Consider the following 20,734-nt stretch of genomic DNA (forward strand, 5'->3'; position numbering starts at 1 on the left):
TTCTCCTCCCCACCTCCCCCTTCCTCCTCCTCTTCCTCCTCCCCCTCCCCCTTTCTCCTCCTTCCCTTTCTTCATGCACCTCCCTTGCCAGGATTCCATAACAAGGAAACAAAATAACAGGATAGTTTCCTGTCCTTTAAATGGAGTGTGTGATACATGAATTATATTTTTTCCTCATTCTGTTTGCTAAAGGTGTGCTACACTGTTTGTGTGAACTCTCTTGGACAGCCATTCTCTATAAGAGGCCCCTTTACAGTGGTAAACATAGAGATTTCGACTCTTTATTGAATCAATTTGGGTAATTTAAGTTTTTCCATCCAAGTGCTCATGACATGCATCGATATGAAGTTGTCTTATGATCTCAGGCTTTACTGTTAGCAGCTGCATCCCTCCCCCATAGCGATAACCTTGTCTAATCGCAGACAGTTTTCCACTTCATTCTGCAGTGCTGCGAGGCTGGACCCAAGCTCCGATTCGTGTTAAGTTGGCACTCTGGCAACCAGGCTACACCATCACCCACCTGCTGTCTGTTCTTAGCTGAGCTTTACCCATTTCAGCCTTATCACCTTTGCCATGCATGCTTTCTGCTCCCCATCTTTCTCATCCCTTTCTTTCTCTTCCCTGCCGTTATTTTTTTCCTGGCTTACCAGCCTGCATGTGTATTCATTTTGTCTTTCTTCTTTCTTACAAACACATCTGCAACTCTGCGTCTGTGTGTAAGCCCGCTTCAGCTGCATCCCACACGCTTTGATAGGTAGTGTTTTTATTGCCATCTTGTTCCAAATATTTTGTCAGTTCTTTTGTTGATTTCCTTTTTGGCCCACGGGTTATTTAAAGGGGCTTTTAAAAAAATTCCAAATACGAGATTATTTTCCCTTCTAGTGTTTTATTGTTGGTTTATAAATTAATTGTCATATTTGAGGAGCATAATCTATATAGTATTATTTTAAATTTGCAAACAATACAGAGGTCTTTTTATTCTCCTTTCTTATAGTCCATGTGGGTTCAAAAAGTATGGTTTTTTTTCTTTTGTGAGAGCAAACATACAAGATTGAATCTATTTATTGTAGTGTTCAAAACTTTTATAGGCCTTGCAATTTTGTACTGTCTTAGTCATTATTTTCGGAGAGATTTTTATCAGAATTTTCTACTAAACTGGGGGTTTTGTCTGCTCCTCCCTAAATGTCTTTCAATTCTTGCTTTGAAGTTTTTGTTGTTGTTTTGTTTTCTTGCAAGGGGCTTTGCACATGCTAAGCAAGGTTTCTATCATGAAGCACCACTAAGCTCAGGTTCCTACTTTTTAAAGTTAAGACTACCTTACCAAGTACACAACAATTAGTACTCAGGGACCTGTCCTCTATAAGGATGGATGGATGGATAGATAGATAGATAGATAGATAGATAGATAGATAGATAGATAGATAGACAGACAGTAAGTAAACGGGTGTTTGGCCTGTCTTTATGTCCATGCATCAAATGCATACAGTGGCAACAGAGTCCAGAAGGAGATGCCAGATCTCCTTGAACTTGAGTTACAGATGATTGTGAGCTGCCATGTGGGTGCTGGGAATCGAACCCAGGTCCTCTTAAGCACTGAGCCATCTCTCCAGCCTCCTGTCCTCTTAACTCCAAGGTAGCAAATAGCATCTTTCCATGCTCTATCCTGAAGAAATTTAAAACAAACAAAGTAAGCAGGAAGACTAGGCAGTGAGGAGCTGAAATCATTCCTCTGGTGCTGACAAACGCCTAGTGAGAACACACAGTTCAGTGTGACCATGAAACAGACTTAGCCAAGTCTCAAAAATTACCTACATCACAGGTACTGTGAGGCAGGGCCAAGACCCCTCCTGTGGAGAGGCTCAGGAGAAAACTCCACGAGGAAAGGGGAGAAGGAACATAGCTGTACATCAAGTTCTTGCTCCAGAACAAAGCTTTGTGAAACAGGGGGGAGAACCAGGAGAGCCAGGAGTACAACACAGCAGTGTTCCTACCACACAGTGGAAAACCCTGGGAGTGGGGAAGAAACATTCCCAGGTGAAACATTCTTTATGTCTGGTGCTTTTTAAAGATTTATTTATTTATTATATGTAAGTACACTGTAGCTGTCTTCAGACACTCCAGAAGGGAGTCAGATCTTGTTAAGGATGGTTGTGAGCCACCATGTGGTTGCTGGGATTTGAACTCCAGACCTTTGGAAGAACAGTCGGGTGCTCTTACCCGCTGAGCCATCTCACCAGCCCCCCTGGTGCTTTTTAAGTAGACTCTATACTGCCTTGCCATGCCGCCTTTCTTGGTTATTATTTCCCTAGTGTGTCTCTTTACCCATTCCCTTACTCTAAACCTTTTCTCGCCATTGTTTTCTCAATGTCTCTTGGAACAAACTATAGCTACGCTCTTAATCCAATCTGATTTTCTAATATTTCAGTGGCTAGCTTAATCTCTTTATATTTATGGTAACTGCTAACATGTTTGGAATCATTTTGAGTCTGTCCTTTTATATTTTCTATGGGTTATTTTCTTGTTTCTCCTCTCTAGCATTCCGCTGAATGAATGAGGTCCTGGTGTTTGCAGATTTGTTTGCTTGACTTGGTTTTACTATTCTTTTTAACCCTCTGTATCCTGCATCTCCCGGTATATGGATGTGTCAACCTTCCCTCCCTGCACAGCCACCCTCTGCAGCCTCTGGAACTTTGTTGCCTGTAAGCTTCATCCACTGATTTCTTTGTTATAAATAAAGTTCAGCCTTCCTTTTAAACTTGCCAAAAGCCACTGCTTTGTGCCAGTCAGCAATTGGACTCATCCATACTATTTACCTATTTCGAGTTACTTTTTAATTGCACCTCTGCTTCTAGGTTCCCTTGTCTCCTGGCTGAAGTGTATCCTTCAGTAATTCTTCCTGGGAGACTCTGAGAAGCACACCACTTGAATTACTTTTAATGTTTGAAAACAGTTTCATTTTTATCTTTAATGATAAATGATAACATGGGTTAAAAGAGTTCTTGTTTGCTGTTACAATACTTTAAAGATGGTATCCCAGTGTCCAACAGCTGTCAAGGGCCCAGGGGAAATCTGTCCTCCACCTAGATGTCAGCACCTCAGAGATGGCAGCGCCTCAGAGACTGTCTTTAACTCAGTAACAACCCCTTAGTCTAAGCTTTGATTTCTGTTGTTTCATTTAAACATGTCTACTGGTGTTGTCGCATTTTGAAAACATGATCTGTAGTATGTCTGTGAGCTTTCTCCAGCTCTCACATAGTCACAGCACTGACTTCTGGGTAATTATTCACAACCGTGTCTACCCTTCCCTCAGGAACTCCCAGGACAAATGCAGAGAGATCCCAGTCTGATGTCCAGTCTTATCTTCTTTTGTTACATTTAATCTCTTCATCTGCGCTGGATCCTGGGTGGATTCTGTGGGGCTACCTCCCAGCTCACTCTCTGAACAGATGAGATTTTATCCTGTGCGTTACGTTTATGTCAACAACTGCTTTTCGCTCTGATAATTCTAATTGTTCTCTAGAAACACCCATGCATCCTGATTCAATTCTCCCCAGCAGCAGTTTATGGCCCAGTTGAAAGACGCTCTTTATTCTTTGCCTTCTTTTAAGGTCTTAAACGTGTTTAAGTCATTCTGAAAGCATACCGTTATTTGCATTTCATCAGCAGTAAATCCCTCTCCCATTTGTTGACATTTTGGCTGTCTCTTTAATGTCAGTTTTCCCACGTGTTTGAAACTATCCACCCACTTTTCTCTATTCTCAGTACAAGCTACCCCAGCTTGGTTCCCACCATGGCTGCCAGTCCGTACAGCTCTGGAGGAGGCACCCACACTGTACAAGGGTAACCTGGATCATAACCTGCACTTACCCGGCTTTGCTCAACCTAGCGGCCTCCTGACCCACCTCCCTGCTGGGGGTCTTTCCTTTGTCCCAAACCATTCTCCTCATCCTAGCCAGTTCATTCATTCTACATGCCTGATCATAATATACTCATTCATTCTATATACCTGATCATGATATACTCATTCATTCTACATGCCTGATCATAATATACTCATTCATTCTACACACCTGATCATGATATACTCATTCATTCTACATGCCTGACCATGGTATACTCATTCATTCCACATGCCTGATCATGATATACTCATTCATTCTACATACCTGATCATGATATACTCATTCATTCTATATGCCTGATCATGACATACTCTCTATAGAGTAGTCTGGAGATTAAGAAAACAAACAAGCTTCCAAAATTTACACATAATCTAGCTTGCCTCTACTCTCTAGGACAATCTTTTGATCCTACATCCACTCTGACACACATCACACAGATTTTGAACCATTATCACTAGCTATCTTTTATGCCACCCCAAGAAACCTACTAAGATCCGAGTCCACAGGAAGGAGATGAGTAGGATTGAGAGGAACAAGAATATTCAAAGCAGGTGCTGCAAGTGAAGTTCAGTGGCAGAGTGCTCGCTCGCCTAACATGCACCGGCCATGGGGTTGATCCCCAGAACTCTGGCACAAACAGACATTGAATGAATAATGCTATAACTAAATAGCATATAGCACGATAACCATTCTTTACATTGCTAAGTAATTCTTGACCATCATTACGTATTCTTCATATTCTGCACAGATTTGGGTTTCTCTGACCAATGCTTTGCTTAAAATATTCTTTTGTATTCATAAACATTGGACCCTATTTTTTTTTTCATTTTTATAAATTGGCCTTTTACTTGCCTGTTTGTTTAAGGATCTTCTAAGCATTAACAAGTTAACTGAGAAGCCTTCAATATTTTTCTATCTTCTTGAACAGTTCAAATAACACAAACCTGTTCCTTTAAAGTTTAACATATCTACCTGTAGAATATTCCAGAGCCAGAAACATCTGGAGAGAGAGAGAGCTCTCTGAGAACTTTCCTAACTTACACCACAGATGTTGACACATTTGGATTTTTAATCTCATGATCAAACTTGAGTTAAACTCAGTGACATGCTCTTCCCTAGAAGGACATCTCTTTCTAGTGGAATTTTCAGTAATGGCATATGCCACACACAACATCCATTCATTATTACTTAATCTCTATAACTGTAACTATTATTTTAGAGACTCATTAATTTTTATTTTATCTGTATGAGATTTGCCTACATGTATGTATGGGTACCACATGTGGCCTACAGAGGCCAAGAGAGGACACTGAATCCCATGAGGCTGGAGGTAGAGATGGTTGCAAGCTGCCACATGGGTTCTGGGAATGCCAAACCTTCTGGAAGAGCAGCCAGCTCTTCTTACCACTGAGTCGTCTCTCTGGCCCCAACTATGTCTCTTTTGGGTCTCATTTTGTTTACTTTTATATAATATAATATAATATAAATCCACATATTATTTATGTTGAAATATTTTGAATGTTTTTATCTCTACATATATGTTTTGTGTATTTTATCTATATGGAGAATGAGATACAGTCCTTACGTATCCCAGGCTGGTCTCCAACTCCACTCATTATAGGCAAGAGTAAGCTTGAACTCCTGGTTGTCCTGACTTTACCGCCCAAATGCTGGGATAACAGATATGTACTAGCATACCCGGCTTCTTCGTCTCTATAGCTGTCCAGATATTCATCTATCGTTTTGCTTTCCCTAGTAGAAGCTGCGATTTGATAACCAAGACTTACATTCTTTCCATTCTAATTATTTTTTCCACATTAATCTTTGTTCATCCCTTCCTACTGCTTTCTTTAGATAACAGTGTTGACCATCATGAGGCCAGCTATCATTATTGAGAAGCTATAATATGCAGGGCCCAGACTCACTAGGGCACATAAGTACTCAATTATTTTAGTAATTTCCCCACACATAAGGGGACTGAAACACCAAGAAGTCACTAATAACAACTCTCTAGTCACTTGCAATTATCATTTTTTGTTTGGAAATAAGCTGGGTACAGTAATATATTTTCTTCTGACTATGGCTTTGAATACAACTTATATCACAATATTATAACTGGCATTTTTTTAATGTATCTGGGTGTTTTGCGTGTGTGTATGGCTGTGCACTATGTGCATGCCTGGGACCTTGGAGGCCAAAAGAATGTGTTAAAAGGTCTGGAACTAGAGTTATAGGCAATTGAGAGCCACGATGTGGGCACTGAGAATTGAACCTGGACTGTCTTGAAGAACAGCCATTGCTCTTCACCTCTAAGCTATCACAGCCATTAAATATCATTACTTTATACATATTCCACTACTTTGTGGCTCTGACTTCCTCTCTGGCCTAAAAAGTACTTAGAAATTTATTGAGATTATTTCTAAATGGGTAAGTGAATTTTCAAAGGCATTATTTTGTTGTGAACTTCTAGTTTTACTGTCAAAAATCTAAGTGAATATGTGCAGCAGAGAGCTCACATTTTGAAACCCATTTAGAATTACTCCATACTTGTCAGAACTACTTACGAGACTTTTAAAATAGAACTGTCAAGCTATAATCTAATTTAAAAATGAACAAGCTTTATGAACAGAATTCACAGCAAATAAATACAGGTGGTCCTTTAAATATGAGAAGAGATGCCTGTGAGGGGTGGGTAGCCCCACAATAGGCAGAGGCCATCGGCATACTTGTCTCATGTTTTAGGCTGGAGAGCTGGTTGCTAAAAATTCCAGACACCCAATGAAATAATCCAGAGGTCTATGCTAGGACAGTCGTCACTGCCAGCAAGGGAATGTCATCCCTGCCTATGTCCTTCTTTGTGTCCAGTGAAGCTGCTAAGCCATGAAGCCAATTTTTCCTGCCTAGCTTCCAACTGGCCTGGCAATTAGTCCAGGTCCATGCTGCGACTTTCCAGCTTCCTGACTGGTGTGAAGCTTCTCTTTGCCTTTCTACCCACTGGCTTTCTGTGGGAGAGCCACACTTCTGTTTCCTGGGTTCCTGGGGTTACTGGTTTCAAATGCTATAGGCTTAAAACAAAAATAATTCTGTGGAGAAAGATATCTGGCTATTCATCCCTAAAGAGCACCAGATTCTTCTAGAATCTCCTATGGAGACTCACTATGTAGCCCAGACCAGCCTCAAACTCTTGTCCTATGAAATGCTGTGATTACAGGCATGAGCCACCAGGGCCCAACTCAGAGTCTCTAATTATATCTGTTCCATTCCATTGCTTTCTGAGAAAGGAGAATCAAGCTTTAACTCTATCTCACCCACATTTTGGTCCTAACTGTCCTGTAGGATAAACCTTTAAAAAAATTGTGTGTGTGTGTATGTGTGTGTGTGTGTGTGTGTGTGTGTGTGTGTGTGTGTGTGTGTGCACGCTGTGTGCCCAACATCTTTCTCTACCTTTTGTCCTTGGTAAATATTTCATCTGGAATATATGGGATATAGCACTAGAAAACAGAGCTTTGGAGAGCTAAGCAAGGTGGTTCACATCTCAACACTCAGGAGCCTGAGGCAGGAGGATTGTGAGTTGGAAGCTAGTCTTGACTACACAGTGAGCTCCAGGCCAGTCTGGACTACAAACCTTGCTTCAAAAAAATGTCAGGAAGGAAAGAAAAATTAAAAGGTCCTTATAATCAGTTGTCACCTCAGAAACCCCATGTAATCTTGGGGTTTTAAAAGAAGCTCATCTAAATGGAGATCCTATTTAGAGACCAGGATCCAGGAACTGCCCACTGGTGAAACTCTAACTGACTCTTCCATGCCTTGCAAATCTGTTGTCTACCCAGGTCAACACTTGCATAGAAAATGGCTTCCTTTCCAAATAAGTAAACAAGGTCCTGCTTAGTTGGCAAAGAACAGGCCTCACCTGTCCAGCCCCAGGGGCTTGTTCCCCAGCATCACCAAGATGCAAACTGAAGCTGGGCATATGCTACCAACTTCCCCAAATATCTCCTCCAAAGCAGGATTATATATTTCCTTGTATGCTCCCATATTGAAAGCTTAAATTTGGGGCAGAAAAAAAAAAAAAATGTTATTCCTGGGGCTGAGGAGATGGCTCCATCTGTAAAGCACTTGCCATTCCAGCAATATGGAGCTGATTTCAGATTCCCAGCACCACCTCGACACGGTGGTGTGTGCCTGTATCCTGGTGCCAGGGAGGATCCCTGTGGCTTACAGGTCAGCTAGACCTGATGAATTGGTGAGCAGATTCAGTAAGCCCCTATCTCCAAAACAAAGCAGTCAAGAAATACAGGAAGACAAGCCGGGGACAGCGGTGGTGCACGCCTTTAATCCCAGCACTTGGGAGGCAGAGGCAGGCAGATTTCTGAGTTCAAGGCTGGCCTGATCTACAGAGTGAGTTCCAGGGCAGCCNAAAAAAAAAAAAAAAAAAAAAAAAAAAAAAAAAAGAAAAGAAAAGAAAAGAAAAGAAAAGAAAAGAAAAGAAAAGAAAAAGAAAAAGAAATAGAAGAAGACACCCAACATTAACCACAGGCTGCATGTACACATGTGCACACACAAGTGCACACCCATACACAACAAGCACCCAGAAAAGAAGGCTGTTATCCCTATCTTCAAATACCTCCAAGTGTTTCCAATTACACTGAACACAGTTCTTCCCAACTTCACCACAGGGACAGAGATAAACACACAGATTCATCCGGGCTCCTATAGCATCCTATGCAAATGACAGAATAACACTTGTGACATGTATTAAAATTCTGCTTCTCTCTTGTGAGACTATAAACCTCTGGAGAACAGGAACCAAGACTCAGACATGGCTGTGCCTAGCACTAACCACAGTTTCTGGTGCAAAGGAACTTAGCAAACTGTATTAGTTGAACCAAATGAAAACCAGTTCTAGTTCTCTCACTTGAGGTTCAGAAGGAAGGACCCTGGCTTCAGTATTCCTGCTGTGGACAGCACTCTATTCCAAGGACCAGAGCACACACAACCTTCCCTAAATGGATAGCAGGCCCTGGTCAACTCTCTCCCAGAACATGGGGTTGTGACTCATCCTGATGAGCCACACTGAGCTATTCCTTTTCTGTCCTTCATCTTCTCAGAGTCACAGCTCCTCCTAAGAAAGACAGGAAAGTTCCAGAAGTTCTGGCCTAGGTGACCCTAAGGCTGAGACAGGAACACAGCCAGCAGTCTCCTGCTGCTTGACAATATCACAGCTCCCAGGATTCCAGCAGGTTTGCCTCTCCTGTACAACCAGATCAAACCGGTCAGTCTGGTATTTCTCCCCCCCCCCCAAAACCCGCCCCATTTTCCTTGATGCCAGCCCTGCCTGGGAGAGGAGGCGTGGTCTCCGATAAGTGTTGCTGCCCTACCTGAGGATGATCCGAAGGTACTCGATGCCCTCAGCTTCCTCACATTTGATGGACAGGATCAAATTCCCCAGGCTGCTGCCAGTACAGTAAAAGTTTAGATGATCCTAGAAACAGAAATTGGATGTGAGCCTCCAGACATGGCCCCCATATCACCTCCTTCACCAGAAAGGGAGAAGTCCCACAGAAAAGAGGAAGAGAGGGATGCTATTGCTACAGCAGTGGTGACAATGATGGTGACAGTGACGGTGACAGTGACGGTGACAGCGAGAGTAAAGATGATATGATGATGATGATGAAGGTAACATTAATAGTTGCCAACTACCAAGTCCTCAGGATGTGCCAGGCACCATCTCATGACCTTAGTACCCAATATTCTCTTTAATCCTGACCACAGCTCTGTGTAGGAGACGATGCTACCATCCCCATTCCAACCACACAGCCAGTTGCTGACAGAGCCAGGCTGGACCCCACATCTGGCTGGACTCTCAAGTTCTCTTCACCACCTGACGCTGAGTTCACTTTCTCACCCAGAGGACAACCCTAACCGGTCGAAACTGGAAGAAATCGAGGAGGAACCCATGCAGAATGACAGTCCCTCGTCACAAGGGGAGGGGGGCTCTCGCTAGCTTCCAGAAGCCTACCTCCCAGGCCCCCCACATTCACAATGAGGCCATGGGAGTTGCACTTAAACTGCGTTCCCTCATGTGCAGTGAGGTTTGGATAGACCCTCTTTCTGTGAGACTGCAAAGCTATCTTAGGCTAGGGATTCCAAAAGCTTCCCTTGGGATTGTGGGGAATGTATCAAGTCTTGAACAAGAGCATGTTTAAGAAAATGTAACTTTGTCGTTGTTGAACAATCAGTCTCTCTCACAGGACACCATCCAATCTGAGTACTCAGGAGACCACCCTGAAGAGGGCCTGAGAGATGGGTGCCGTGCAAATATAAACAGAGCCATCTGAGCAAGGAGGGCATAGTTTGCCATGATCGAGGGGTTAAAACTCTGTCACATCCTCCTGCACCCCCAAAATTACCCATCCCATCGCCTCAGAAAGCACTTACTGGAGGCGGTCTCCAAAAGGGCCCCTCACAGGGACTCTCCCATTCCTACGACTCTAAGTAACACAGGTACACAGTGAGTAGGAGAGAACTTGAGAAAGAGAAGACAGAGGAGCCCTGGAACAGAGATCCATGTCCCCCTCCCCAAGGCAGGGCCAGCTCTGCAAAGGGTCCCTGGGCTCACCTTGCCTAGAAAGTGCCTGCGGTAGGCCCTGGCTTCACCCCTGCACTCGAGCTTGTAGCCGAATGTGTTGGGGCTCAGGCTGTCTTCATCCTCCTCCTCATAAACGCTGCTGCCCAATGACGTTGGAGTACCCACGTTCTCTGGGTCCTCGATCCAGTAGCCTCCAAACTGAGGCAGGATGATCAGAGGGTATGGGCCTCCCTTCTCCACAACCTGGGGACAGAGGAAAGTTCTTGCCCTGAAGCATAGCCTGGACTGCAGTGGGGAGGAACCTCACCCACCTCTGAACTGTTCCAAAGAGGGAGGCCCTCTATCTCAGGTCAAGGGCATCTCTAGCTTCACTGGGTTTTACAGGGGCACCCCCAAGTTAAACCTCAGAAAAGCTTTGGTCACAAGGCAAAGACAGGCAGGGCATTAGGTCCTCAAGTCTTAGGCCCCAGATCTCCCATGTGGGGCTGGGAAGGCCATGTTCTCCTCAGGAAGGGATCCCTGAGCAGGATGTAGCAGAGTCAGGGAGTTCCTACCTCCTCAATGCTGGGGTACGGGATATAGTCATCCTGCAAGAGAGAGCATAGGACAGTGCCATTAGTCCCACAAGTGGCCATGACAGTCCAACTTCTGCTTGCATGTTCCTCACCCAGGTCTAGTGAAGGGATGTGTCAGGGGGACCTAGCAAGATGCACCAAGATTTCGAGGGAAGCAGAGTCAGAGAACCTTCTGGCTGCAACTTTAAGGACTCAGCATCTCGTGCCCATTGAACAGTAGACCTGAAGGCAAACCCAGCCGACAAAAGACATAGCACACAAAAGGGAGGCCCTGGTCACCCCCACGACACTAGCTTGTCATCCCACGGGGCTAAGACAGAAAGAGAGCTGGGTGAGTTGGCACACAATCTCCGCACTCTAGAGGTAGGTCAAGATTGAGGTCATTCTTAACCACCCAACAAGTTTGAGGCCAGCTGGGATTTAAGAGAAAAAAAAATCCTAGTCTCTCTGTGTCTCCCCGCATCCTCTTCAAGTTGACTAGGCTGTAGACACAGACCTTGAAGCTAAGACCTGGTGGCCCATCAGAGTCCAGAGCCTGGCAACCCTCAACACCACGTAGGTGCACAGAAAGAACCAGAGGAGCCAATCCAGGCCTCCAACCCTTCAGTCTCACTTGAGGTCTCCACTAGCCTGATGGAAAGCAGCCCTACGACACTGAGCCAAGGTCCCTTGGCTGCCCACCAGACATGAGTCTAACAAGAGTTCAGTCATCAGTTGGCTCCTGGTAAAAAGCAGAGTTGGTGTGCATATGAGGAAAGTCAAACACGCTCCCTGATCCTCCTGCCCTCTTCCTACACTGGCCCCTCTCGGGGTCCACCTGGCCACTCTACTGCCTATCCCACCTTGTTCTTCTGGGGTCCTGGCCTCTGCTCTTCCAGCTTGATTCCCTGCGGAAACAAGGAAGAGAGGATCCATGTGAGCATAGGTCACCGCTCATGGGTAGGGGCATCTGGGCACTTAGCCGGCTGGTGGGTACTGGAGCCTCTCACCTCCCACACTTAGCAGTTGTCAGTCCCAACACCAACCTCAGATAAGGGTGTGGGGGTGGCCAGTTAAGACTATAAATAGACTTGAGCCAGGTCACCTGGGTTCAAATCCCAACATTGCCACTTCCTAGAATGGTGACCTGGAACAAGTCACAGATTCCTCTGAATGACTCCTATTGTCAGCTGTAAAGTGGAGAAGGTGAGAGTGGCTTCCATCATAGCCCGAGTTAAAGGCTGGTGATGGGCTATGCATCTCAAACACCAATGGTGTACACTAAATGCTATGCGTAGAATTAGTATAAATGGGTAATATTATCATCTCTGTGTCTAAGCCCCTTCCTGAAAGCCATAGGGCAGTGAATGGGAAAGATGAATACCCACATCTGCAAGTGTCAGAGCCAGCACATCGGTCCTCCTGCCCTCTAGCTCCACCTTTTCCATCGAAGGAGGAGTGTTTGAGTGACAGGCAGGAACTACAGTCCTTCAGGTCCTCATTCCACTTCCTAATTGTAACCCAGGAAGTCTCCCTAGCTACATATGTAGAAGGATTAAACCTCGACCCAACACCTGCATCTTCCAGATTCAAGGACCAGGGTTGTATTAAAGGGCTTTGCCCATTGTTGCTGAGAATTCACTTCTGGGAGTAGCCCCCTTGTCCAACAACCCTGGTTGGGTTCTGACTTGACTGTGCAAAAAGGAAGGAAACACACAGCCTTTCCAAGACTGGATGCATCGGGTGATAGTATGAACCCGGAGGGTGTCTGGGAGTTCCATCTGAAGTTGGATTTATAATAAACACCCTGCTCCCTGGACAGCAGGGCTCCTGCTAACTGGGTGAAATCTGAAACAGCTTCTCTGGACTGCTGGACTGAGTCATGCCCCCAGCATCGTTCAGGAGGGCGTGGGAAGGCCCCTCCCACTGACAGGTGCTTCTCATACACACCCGAAGGAAGCTGCCTGGGTGGCCCCGCCGACCCTGCCCAGGTTGGCACACTGGGCGGTGGGGGAGTGATGTCAGAGTTTGTTTTGTTTGTCCTGCATCAGTCATCCTGGTCTGGGAACAGTCCCAGGGCAGGAGTGCAACCTTGCCCCAACCTCACTGGCGGTCCACCCCCACCCCCACCAGGGAGCCCCATCCTCAGCCAGGCCCTCCCTCCACCAAGCATTACCCTCTGCAGGAGGTACTGTCTTCCCTTCTCCCTGTCTCCAAGAAGAAATGGAAGTTCAGAGGGGGAAATGACTGACCAAGGGCACTCAGCTAGAGGACATCTAGTTCAGATCTGTATATGTAAGCTCTAACCAGAAACGGCTGGAAACTGAGTCCACTAGTGTGCCCGGTGCACACATGAGTGCGTCTTACACACCACAATTTTGCTCCCCGCCATTTCTACTGAGGTTCATCTGGGAAGCCATGACGGGAATCACTGTCTCTGACATGCCGAGAGACTGAAGACAAGCCCCTGCTCCCAGAATGGCTGGGAGGGCATACCCAGACAAGCAGAGCGGTCCAAGAGTCAATCCACAGGGCTGGGTTCTGTGGAAGGAGGCAGGGACTTAGGCTGCAGGTGAGGGTAGGCAGGCTGAGGAGCAATCACAGGGAAGGCAGAGGGAGCCACCAGTCTCTCCCAGTGAGCTGAGATCTAATTGGCTGGCAGGGAAGTTCCCCAGCTTTGCTCTGCTGTTGAGCACTTAATGATACCCTGTCTCCCGCTATGCTACACTGTGGTACCATAGCTTGTTTCTGCAGCTAGATTATGAGCTCCCCTAAATGCGAATAAAATGAGTTTGTAGTCCACAAACTGCCGGGCGTAGAGGAGAACTGAACAGTTTATTCGTAGTAATGGTACGACTACTAACAATTACTCTCCCTTAATGCACCCTTCCCTTCCCTTCTCTTCCCTTCCCTATCCTCAGGGAAACCTGGCAGTGCCTTCCGCTCTGAATAACAGGACCACCCTGGACCCTTTCTCTGCCCTGCCTCCAAAGCTGGCAGCCCCTTATTTCAAACCTTCCTCCTGAAATAAGAATAGAAAGAAGAAACCAAGCCAGACTCTTCCTCCTCTGGAGCAGAAATGAGCAGCATACTCCCCAGTGCTCTTGCTGGGTGCTGTCCCTGTGGCATGGGGCTGGGAGGGCAGTGGGATATGTAGCTCTGGAGGCCTCATAAGGACAAGACAGCCCCTGTCAATCTACGATCCCAGAGAAGAGCCTGGAATATGTATGCCATTATCAACTGCTCTATCACAATCCTGTCACTACGCCTGAACCTCAGCTGACCCTGGCATGGACAACAGAACAGTTCCTACCTGTGATCCCTAGTCCAGGGTGGCAGACACTGGCTCCAGGGGCACATGGATAGGAACAACCCTAGGCACTCAGTTCTCTATGTTCAGTGGCACGGTGCCTGCACAGAGCATGCTCACATCCTGCTGTGTCCGCCATGCCATCGCTAGGTGACTTACAATCCCTACCATGATAAATAGTGTTGCTGCCTTGTCCAGGGAAGAATGGCAAAGACAATGTCTATACATGCTTGGTACAGCTGTTAAAGTGCCTCAGTGATTACATCCACAGTTGCCTTAACCCACAGAGCTGGATCTGTAGATACAGACTGTGACTACAAAAGGGCCCTCACATCCACTCCAAACATTGCCTTTCATGGGGTGCCTCCCAAGCATTTCCATATAGGCTCTCATTTCATCTCCAACACTGTATCCATGGGTGTTTTTACTCTTATTTGGTTTTGGTGACTTGGAAGTGGCCAGCAAGTTGTACCACTAAGCAGCAAGTGTAGGATTTGAACTCAGATCTGCATCTCACTTGTGGCTCTGTGTCCCTGACTCCACATAACTCTCCCCTAGGTGGGGCTTGCTTTTTCAACTCCTTCCAGAATCAGCAGCTCTCCTGAGCCGTCCCCATACCCCAAGGGTTAATGGTACTGGGCTAGCCCTCCGTGTCTCAAAGCAGGAGTCTACCTAAGAACTCAGTGCCACTCACTCAACAGTGAAGTGGCCTAAGTTGCTGTAGCTGAGGGTCCCTTCCCTCCGAGCCACCTCCTGGTATTGAGACCCACAACCCTGCTGTCTCCACGCCTGAGGGTGGGCTGCTGCACCATTCAGGGTACTCACCTGCATTTTCTCCAGCATCTCGAAGAACTCCGCAGACTGAAAGATATAAAGGGGGTGGGGGTTCAGTAGGGAGGGCTGCTGGGAATCTCTCCCTTAGGAACCGTCTGGAAACTGAGCCCCAGCCTTCCTTCCCCAGGGACAAGATTCATTTGGGTCAAGAGAGATGATAATGTGATTTTTGCCTTTGCAGGCCTGCAGAGCCAGAGCATTCCAATCAATCAAAGAAATGAAACAGGCCCGGGCTGATGATCAGTCCTGCAGTGTGCGGTCCCTCGAAGGAGGAGGGTACGTGGTCCCCTGGAGAAAACCCAAGTCACCCCAAAATGTCTGGGCAGACCCACGCTCCAGAAGAATCGGTGTCTGGGATGCTTCCAGCCAACAGCGGTGCCGACATCACCAACACTCATAGTTGTCTGCCATGTGTAACATCATGGTCTTTTCTGTCTCCTATAAAATCTCACTCAGAACCTGACAGAAAGAGAGAGCCAGCAAATACACAGCTGTCCCAGCCTAGGCCTGATGAGACACTATGTCCCCAGCCTCTGAGGCACAGCTTTGAGACCTAAAGCAAGTTGATGAGGCAAAGCTCCAAACGTCCTGGGTCTCCAGGTCCAAGGATGGATTATTTTTCAATGTTCCAACATCGCCTGTCCAGACTTTTAACCTACTTTGGTACCACCTATATAAGCTCCGGGGGGGTGTGGGGGCCCATCATCAAGGAAGCTGGCAAGACTGCTAAGGACACAAAGACTTTTCATACGTCCCCCAACACCACTGCCCACATCTGAACCCTGGCATCTGTAAGTCAGTGGGTGACCAGAGCAGACACCCCCCTCATGAGAAAGGGCTGCAGTGATGAGGGAGAGCATGCCTCATCACCCAACACTCTTCAGGCTCTGCAGACACCGGTGAGCTAGAGCAGCCTGTGGCCCTACTGCCCTTAGAATCCTTCAGAAGGGAACTACCAATGGGAAGGACTTCCAGCAAGTCACCTGGAGAGGCTCATTCCTGCTTCAGGTGCCAATCATCTGGCAGACTACAAAGGAGGCCTGCTAAAGAGGCAGAAAGCCTGCGACCTGTATTGACCTAGGACGTACCAGCTGAAATCCGGCATAGTAGTTATGGGAGGCATCCATACCCTGCACCCGTGGCCACAGGAGCCACCAAACATCCAGACTCCAAACCTGGCCTTTCTACGCACTTTAAGTACACGCCACACAGTGCTCTTTCCACCTCAGTCTCCAGGGCACTGGGACGGCCAGACACAGAGCTTACACAGATCAATAAAGACAGGGACAAGAGGACAGGGAGAGCCATCGTTCATTTAAATGGACTCCTGATCCAGCAGCTACACCCCGAGCAATCTATATCCTAACACATGTACACTATGTCAAGCACTCATAAAAATGCTTATCACTGCACTGATTATTACAGTAAAAGACAAAACAGCTTCAATGCTGATCTATAAAAATGTTTTAACTAAGTTACAGCCATAGAACGAGAATGCAAATACTGTATACAATCGTATGACATACAATTTAATAACTTACATGAAATGGGAAAATTCACAGGAAACCACAAACTACGAAAACTGACTCAGAAAGAAACAGAAAGTCTAAAAAAGAAAATCAAAACAAATAATGATTTAAAAATTACCCACAAAGAAAGCCCCAGGGCCAGATGGCTTCAACTGTACATTCTACCAAATATTTAAATAAGAACGAATTCTAATCTTCATGATCACTGTGAAAACACGGCCCACAGACTAAGACTGTGTTTGCAAGCCGGGTATCTGATAATTGTATATAGACTATGTAAAGAATGCTAACAACCCAGTAATAAAAAAGACAAATAGTTCCATTTAAAAATAGCAAACGTGGGGCTGGGAAGATAGCTCAGCAGGTAAAGGGCTTGCTGTGCACGTGTGAGGATCAGACTTTGGATCCCCAGAACCCGCCTAAAAGCCCAGTGGAGCAGAGACCTATCAATAATCCTGGGACACAAGACCGAGACAGAGAATCCGGAGCCAGCTAGACTAAATGGATCATTGGTGAGCTCTGAGTTCAGTGGAAGACCCTTCCTCAATATATAAAGTGGGGAGCAATTAATGAAGATTCTGGATATCAGCCTTGGGACTCCACTTTGTGCAAGCATGTGAACATGGACACACACTACATACATATATGCCATACATGGACACACACCATATATACCAAAAAGCACAAATGCCTGTGTAGACACATCCCCACCCTGAGACACAGATGGGCAGTAAGCACACGAGAGGACTCGTTGTGTCATTAACCATCGGGAACAGAGCAAAACCACAAGGGATTCCACTCACATTGTTCAGCCGGCTAAAACCAAAAGATGAGGGAGGGAAAATCTGGGAGGACCTAGGGGGAGGGGCAGAGCTGGTCAGGATCGAAATACACTGTATGAAATTCTCAGAGTTCGTTATTTTTAAAAAGAAAGACAGAAGGGGAGGTAAGAACAAGACAACATTGGGGCTCCGTGTTCTGCTGGCAGGATGTAAAACAGCACACACACTGTGGAAAACAAACCCTAAACATGAAACCAAGTAAGGTGGCACACGCCTTTAATCCCAGCACTCAGGAGGCAGAGGCAGAAGGATGGCTGTTAGTGTAAGGTCATCGGAGTCTACATGGCACGTCCAGGCCAGCCAGAACTATACAATGAAAGCCCATCTTAAGAAAGAAAAATTACTATATGAAAAACATCTATTTTCAATAAAAAATAAAAAGATTAAACATAGAGATGTTACCTGACCTGGAAATTCTATGTCAATGTATACACCCTAAAGAACTGAAAATGGGTACTCAAATATTTACACACAAGTGTTCATACCAGCATTTTTTTTTTAGACTTGCCAACAGGTAAAAAAAAAAAAAAACCCAAACACCCACCTGGGTAAATAAAATATGACCTATAGATACAATAGAATAGTATTTAGTCATAAAAAGGAAAGAAGTATTGATTTGTACTAGCATATATATCAGTGGTTCTCAACCTTCCTAATACTATGACCCTTTAAAATATTTCCTCATGTTGTGGTGACCCCCCCAGCCATAAAATTATTTTGTTGCTTCTTCGTAACTGTAGTTTTGCTGCCGCTGTGACCCTCGCCATGGGTGAGGCTTGAAAGCTACCTCAAGTACAAAAGGCAAACATAAAAGGCTACATAGGAAGCGGCTCCGTCTACGAGCTTATGAAGTGTCCAGAATACAAGTGTCTGCACACACAGAAAGTAGGTCAGTAGTTTCTGAAGGAGGAAGGGTCAGAAGAGTGGAGGGTGATGGGCAAAGGCCATGTGCTTCTCTCAGAATGAATATGTAGAACTTCTCTCCTATCACTGCTGCGGCAATGGCTGCACAACCCTGTGGCTATACCCAAGACATTAACTTATATCACAATAGATATATTTTTAAACCCCACACAACAATTCAAAAATAAAAACAGTTTATACTGTTCAAGTAAGAACACAAGTCAGAGGACATCACATTGAAAATGTTCTCATGCAGCAGACGCATATCGTTCATATAAATCATTTTTATGAGGAAAACAGAAAAAAGCACAAAGGACATGGAGCATCCACTAAAGGAGAAACAGAACTGACCACAGAGCAGAGAGACGAACATCCAGGTTCCTAGTCATTAAAGAAACAGAACTATGAATAGTAAGACATCATTCATCTATGGAGTTGCTCAGTATTGACAAGGATATGGGGTGATGGGCACAGAATCCGTAGGAATGTGTGTGACTGCAGTGTTCTTTCTAGAGGACATTTTGGTGCTCAGTGTCCAAGGTATTAAAAAGGTTTATAAAGGACCAAGGTTTTGGTCCAATATAACTGCTCAGGCAAACTGACCCTAAAAGAATATGTGAGCAACTGTACATGGACAGGCATGTACACAGCAGTGTTTACAGGTTTTTTAAAAAAAAAAAAAAGGAGATGGTAAGCATGCGCAGACCAGAGGGGGCCGGAGCAAATGATGAGAAGGGCGTGTCCATACAATAGCAGCCCACAAGGGCTGGGCAAGGCACTGGCACTCAGGAGGTTGAAGCAGGAGGACCAGGAATTCAAGGTCATCCTCGCCTACATAATGAACACAAGGCCAGCCTGAGACACAAAAAAAGATAGAGTCCCACAAGAGAAAACTATGCGGGGCTAGCTGAGGAGAGAGCATTGGAAGCAAAACAGGAAGGTGGTCCCCTGCCTTCCAGTTAAACCTAAGACGGTCTCTGGGCATGCAGGGCAGGTCTGAGAGGTGCCTCCTCAAGATACGGTACTTCCTTGGTGTTCTGTTCTTCAGAATTTTTATAAATTGCTTTCAATGTTCAATCCAAGTTTTAAAGATTTTGACATGTATGTAGGGACTCTGGCAGACATTTCTTTTTCTCACTTTCCCTAAGCCCAGCTTCAAGTCCAACCCACAACTTCACATCAGGGAGCTGCCGGGACACAGGTCACACAGTCTTTGTCACCTCCAGAAAGCCCTAGATTCAAGCCAACTTGCTCTCAAGTACACACTTAGCTCTGTGTATCGCTGACTAAGACGCTTCCCGGAGTCACCCAGAAACCCAGCTCACTCCCAGCTGCTCATCCGCCTGGTAACCAAAATCTCTTCTTCAGTTCCCTCCTATGGATCACTGAACCCCAACTGGTAAACCGCTTCCGAGATGTGAACAGGATGCTAGAGGTTCCAGGAAGGGTCCACCTTCCCAGGAACCCAATCTTAATTGTGAGACAAAGCTACTCGGGGTTATGCTGCAGATGAGCAGCTCACATTGCTCAGAGGACATCTGAAGTACTTCTTACCAGGCTTCCAAATGTGCTTCTCTCCTTCTGTGTAGCAAATCACTCCAGAACCTAGTGGTTCTAAACCATTTATACACCCACCAGAGCTGGCACACCCACATGGACACCAACAGAAGGACACACTTCATCCCAGGGGCCTCTCCACTAGCTGCTTGAGTGTCCTCAAAATTCGACAGCCGCGCTCACAATAAGAGGAAGCAATGCAAGAGAGGGCGCACACAGAAAAGGCAGTATCGTTCTGCTCTATTCAATCTGAAATCATACACCATCATGCCCACCTTATCCTACTATTGGAAGTAATAAATAGGAAACCCAGCCCACACACTTGACAGGCAGCTGGTTTCTACCTCTTGAGTTGAGAACTATGAAAGATCATGTGGCTGTAAGCCAGGCAAGGTGGTTCAATCAGTTAACTGCTTGCCCCACAAACACGTGGACCTGAATTCAAATCCCAAGCATCCATGTAAAACGTGAGGTGCTGCAGCAATGTGCCATAATCCAGGCACTGAGGAGATTGCGATGTGTATCCCAGAGGCACACTGGATGGCTGGCTAGCCAATTGCAGAGCTCCAGGTTCCATGAGTTATCTCAAAAACAAAAACAAAATAACAAGGAAAAAAAAAAAAGCAAGGTAGAGATGCAATTGAAAAAGACATACCTGATATAGAACTCTGGCCTAAACACACACATACACACACACACACACACACACACACA

General features: G+C 45.7%; 1 protein-coding gene across 6 annotated transcripts in view; it reads right to left on the minus strand.

The window, feature by feature from the left end:
* Rap1gap2 (RAP1 GTPase activating protein 2) overlaps nt 1-20,734 on the minus strand; it is a 204,300-nt gene that overhangs the window by 44,425 nt on the left and 139,141 nt on the right. For all 6 annotated transcript variants that reach the window (XR_003845130.1, XR_003845129.1, XM_021211838.2 and 3 more), the window contains 5 exons: nt 15,181-15,216; nt 11,909-11,953; nt 11,046-11,078; nt 10,522-10,734; nt 9,281-9,384 (listed from right to left, as the gene is read on the minus strand). Coding sequence is in view for 4 of the 6 variants with exons in the window: in XM_021211838.2 (XP_021067497.1) it covers nt 9,281-9,384; nt 10,522-10,734; nt 11,046-11,078; nt 11,909-11,953; nt 15,181-15,216 (431 nt within the window). In the remaining 2 variants the exon portion in view is untranslated. The remainder of the gene's footprint in view (nt 1-9,280; nt 9,385-10,521; nt 10,735-11,045; nt 11,079-11,908; nt 11,954-15,180; nt 15,217-20,734) is intronic.

Source organism: Mus pahari, chromosome 14 (genome assembly GCF_900095145.1).
Source record: "Mus pahari chromosome 14, PAHARI_EIJ_v1.1, whole genome shotgun sequence".
Lineage (NCBI taxonomy): Eukaryota > Metazoa > Chordata > Mammalia > Rodentia > Muridae > Mus > Mus pahari.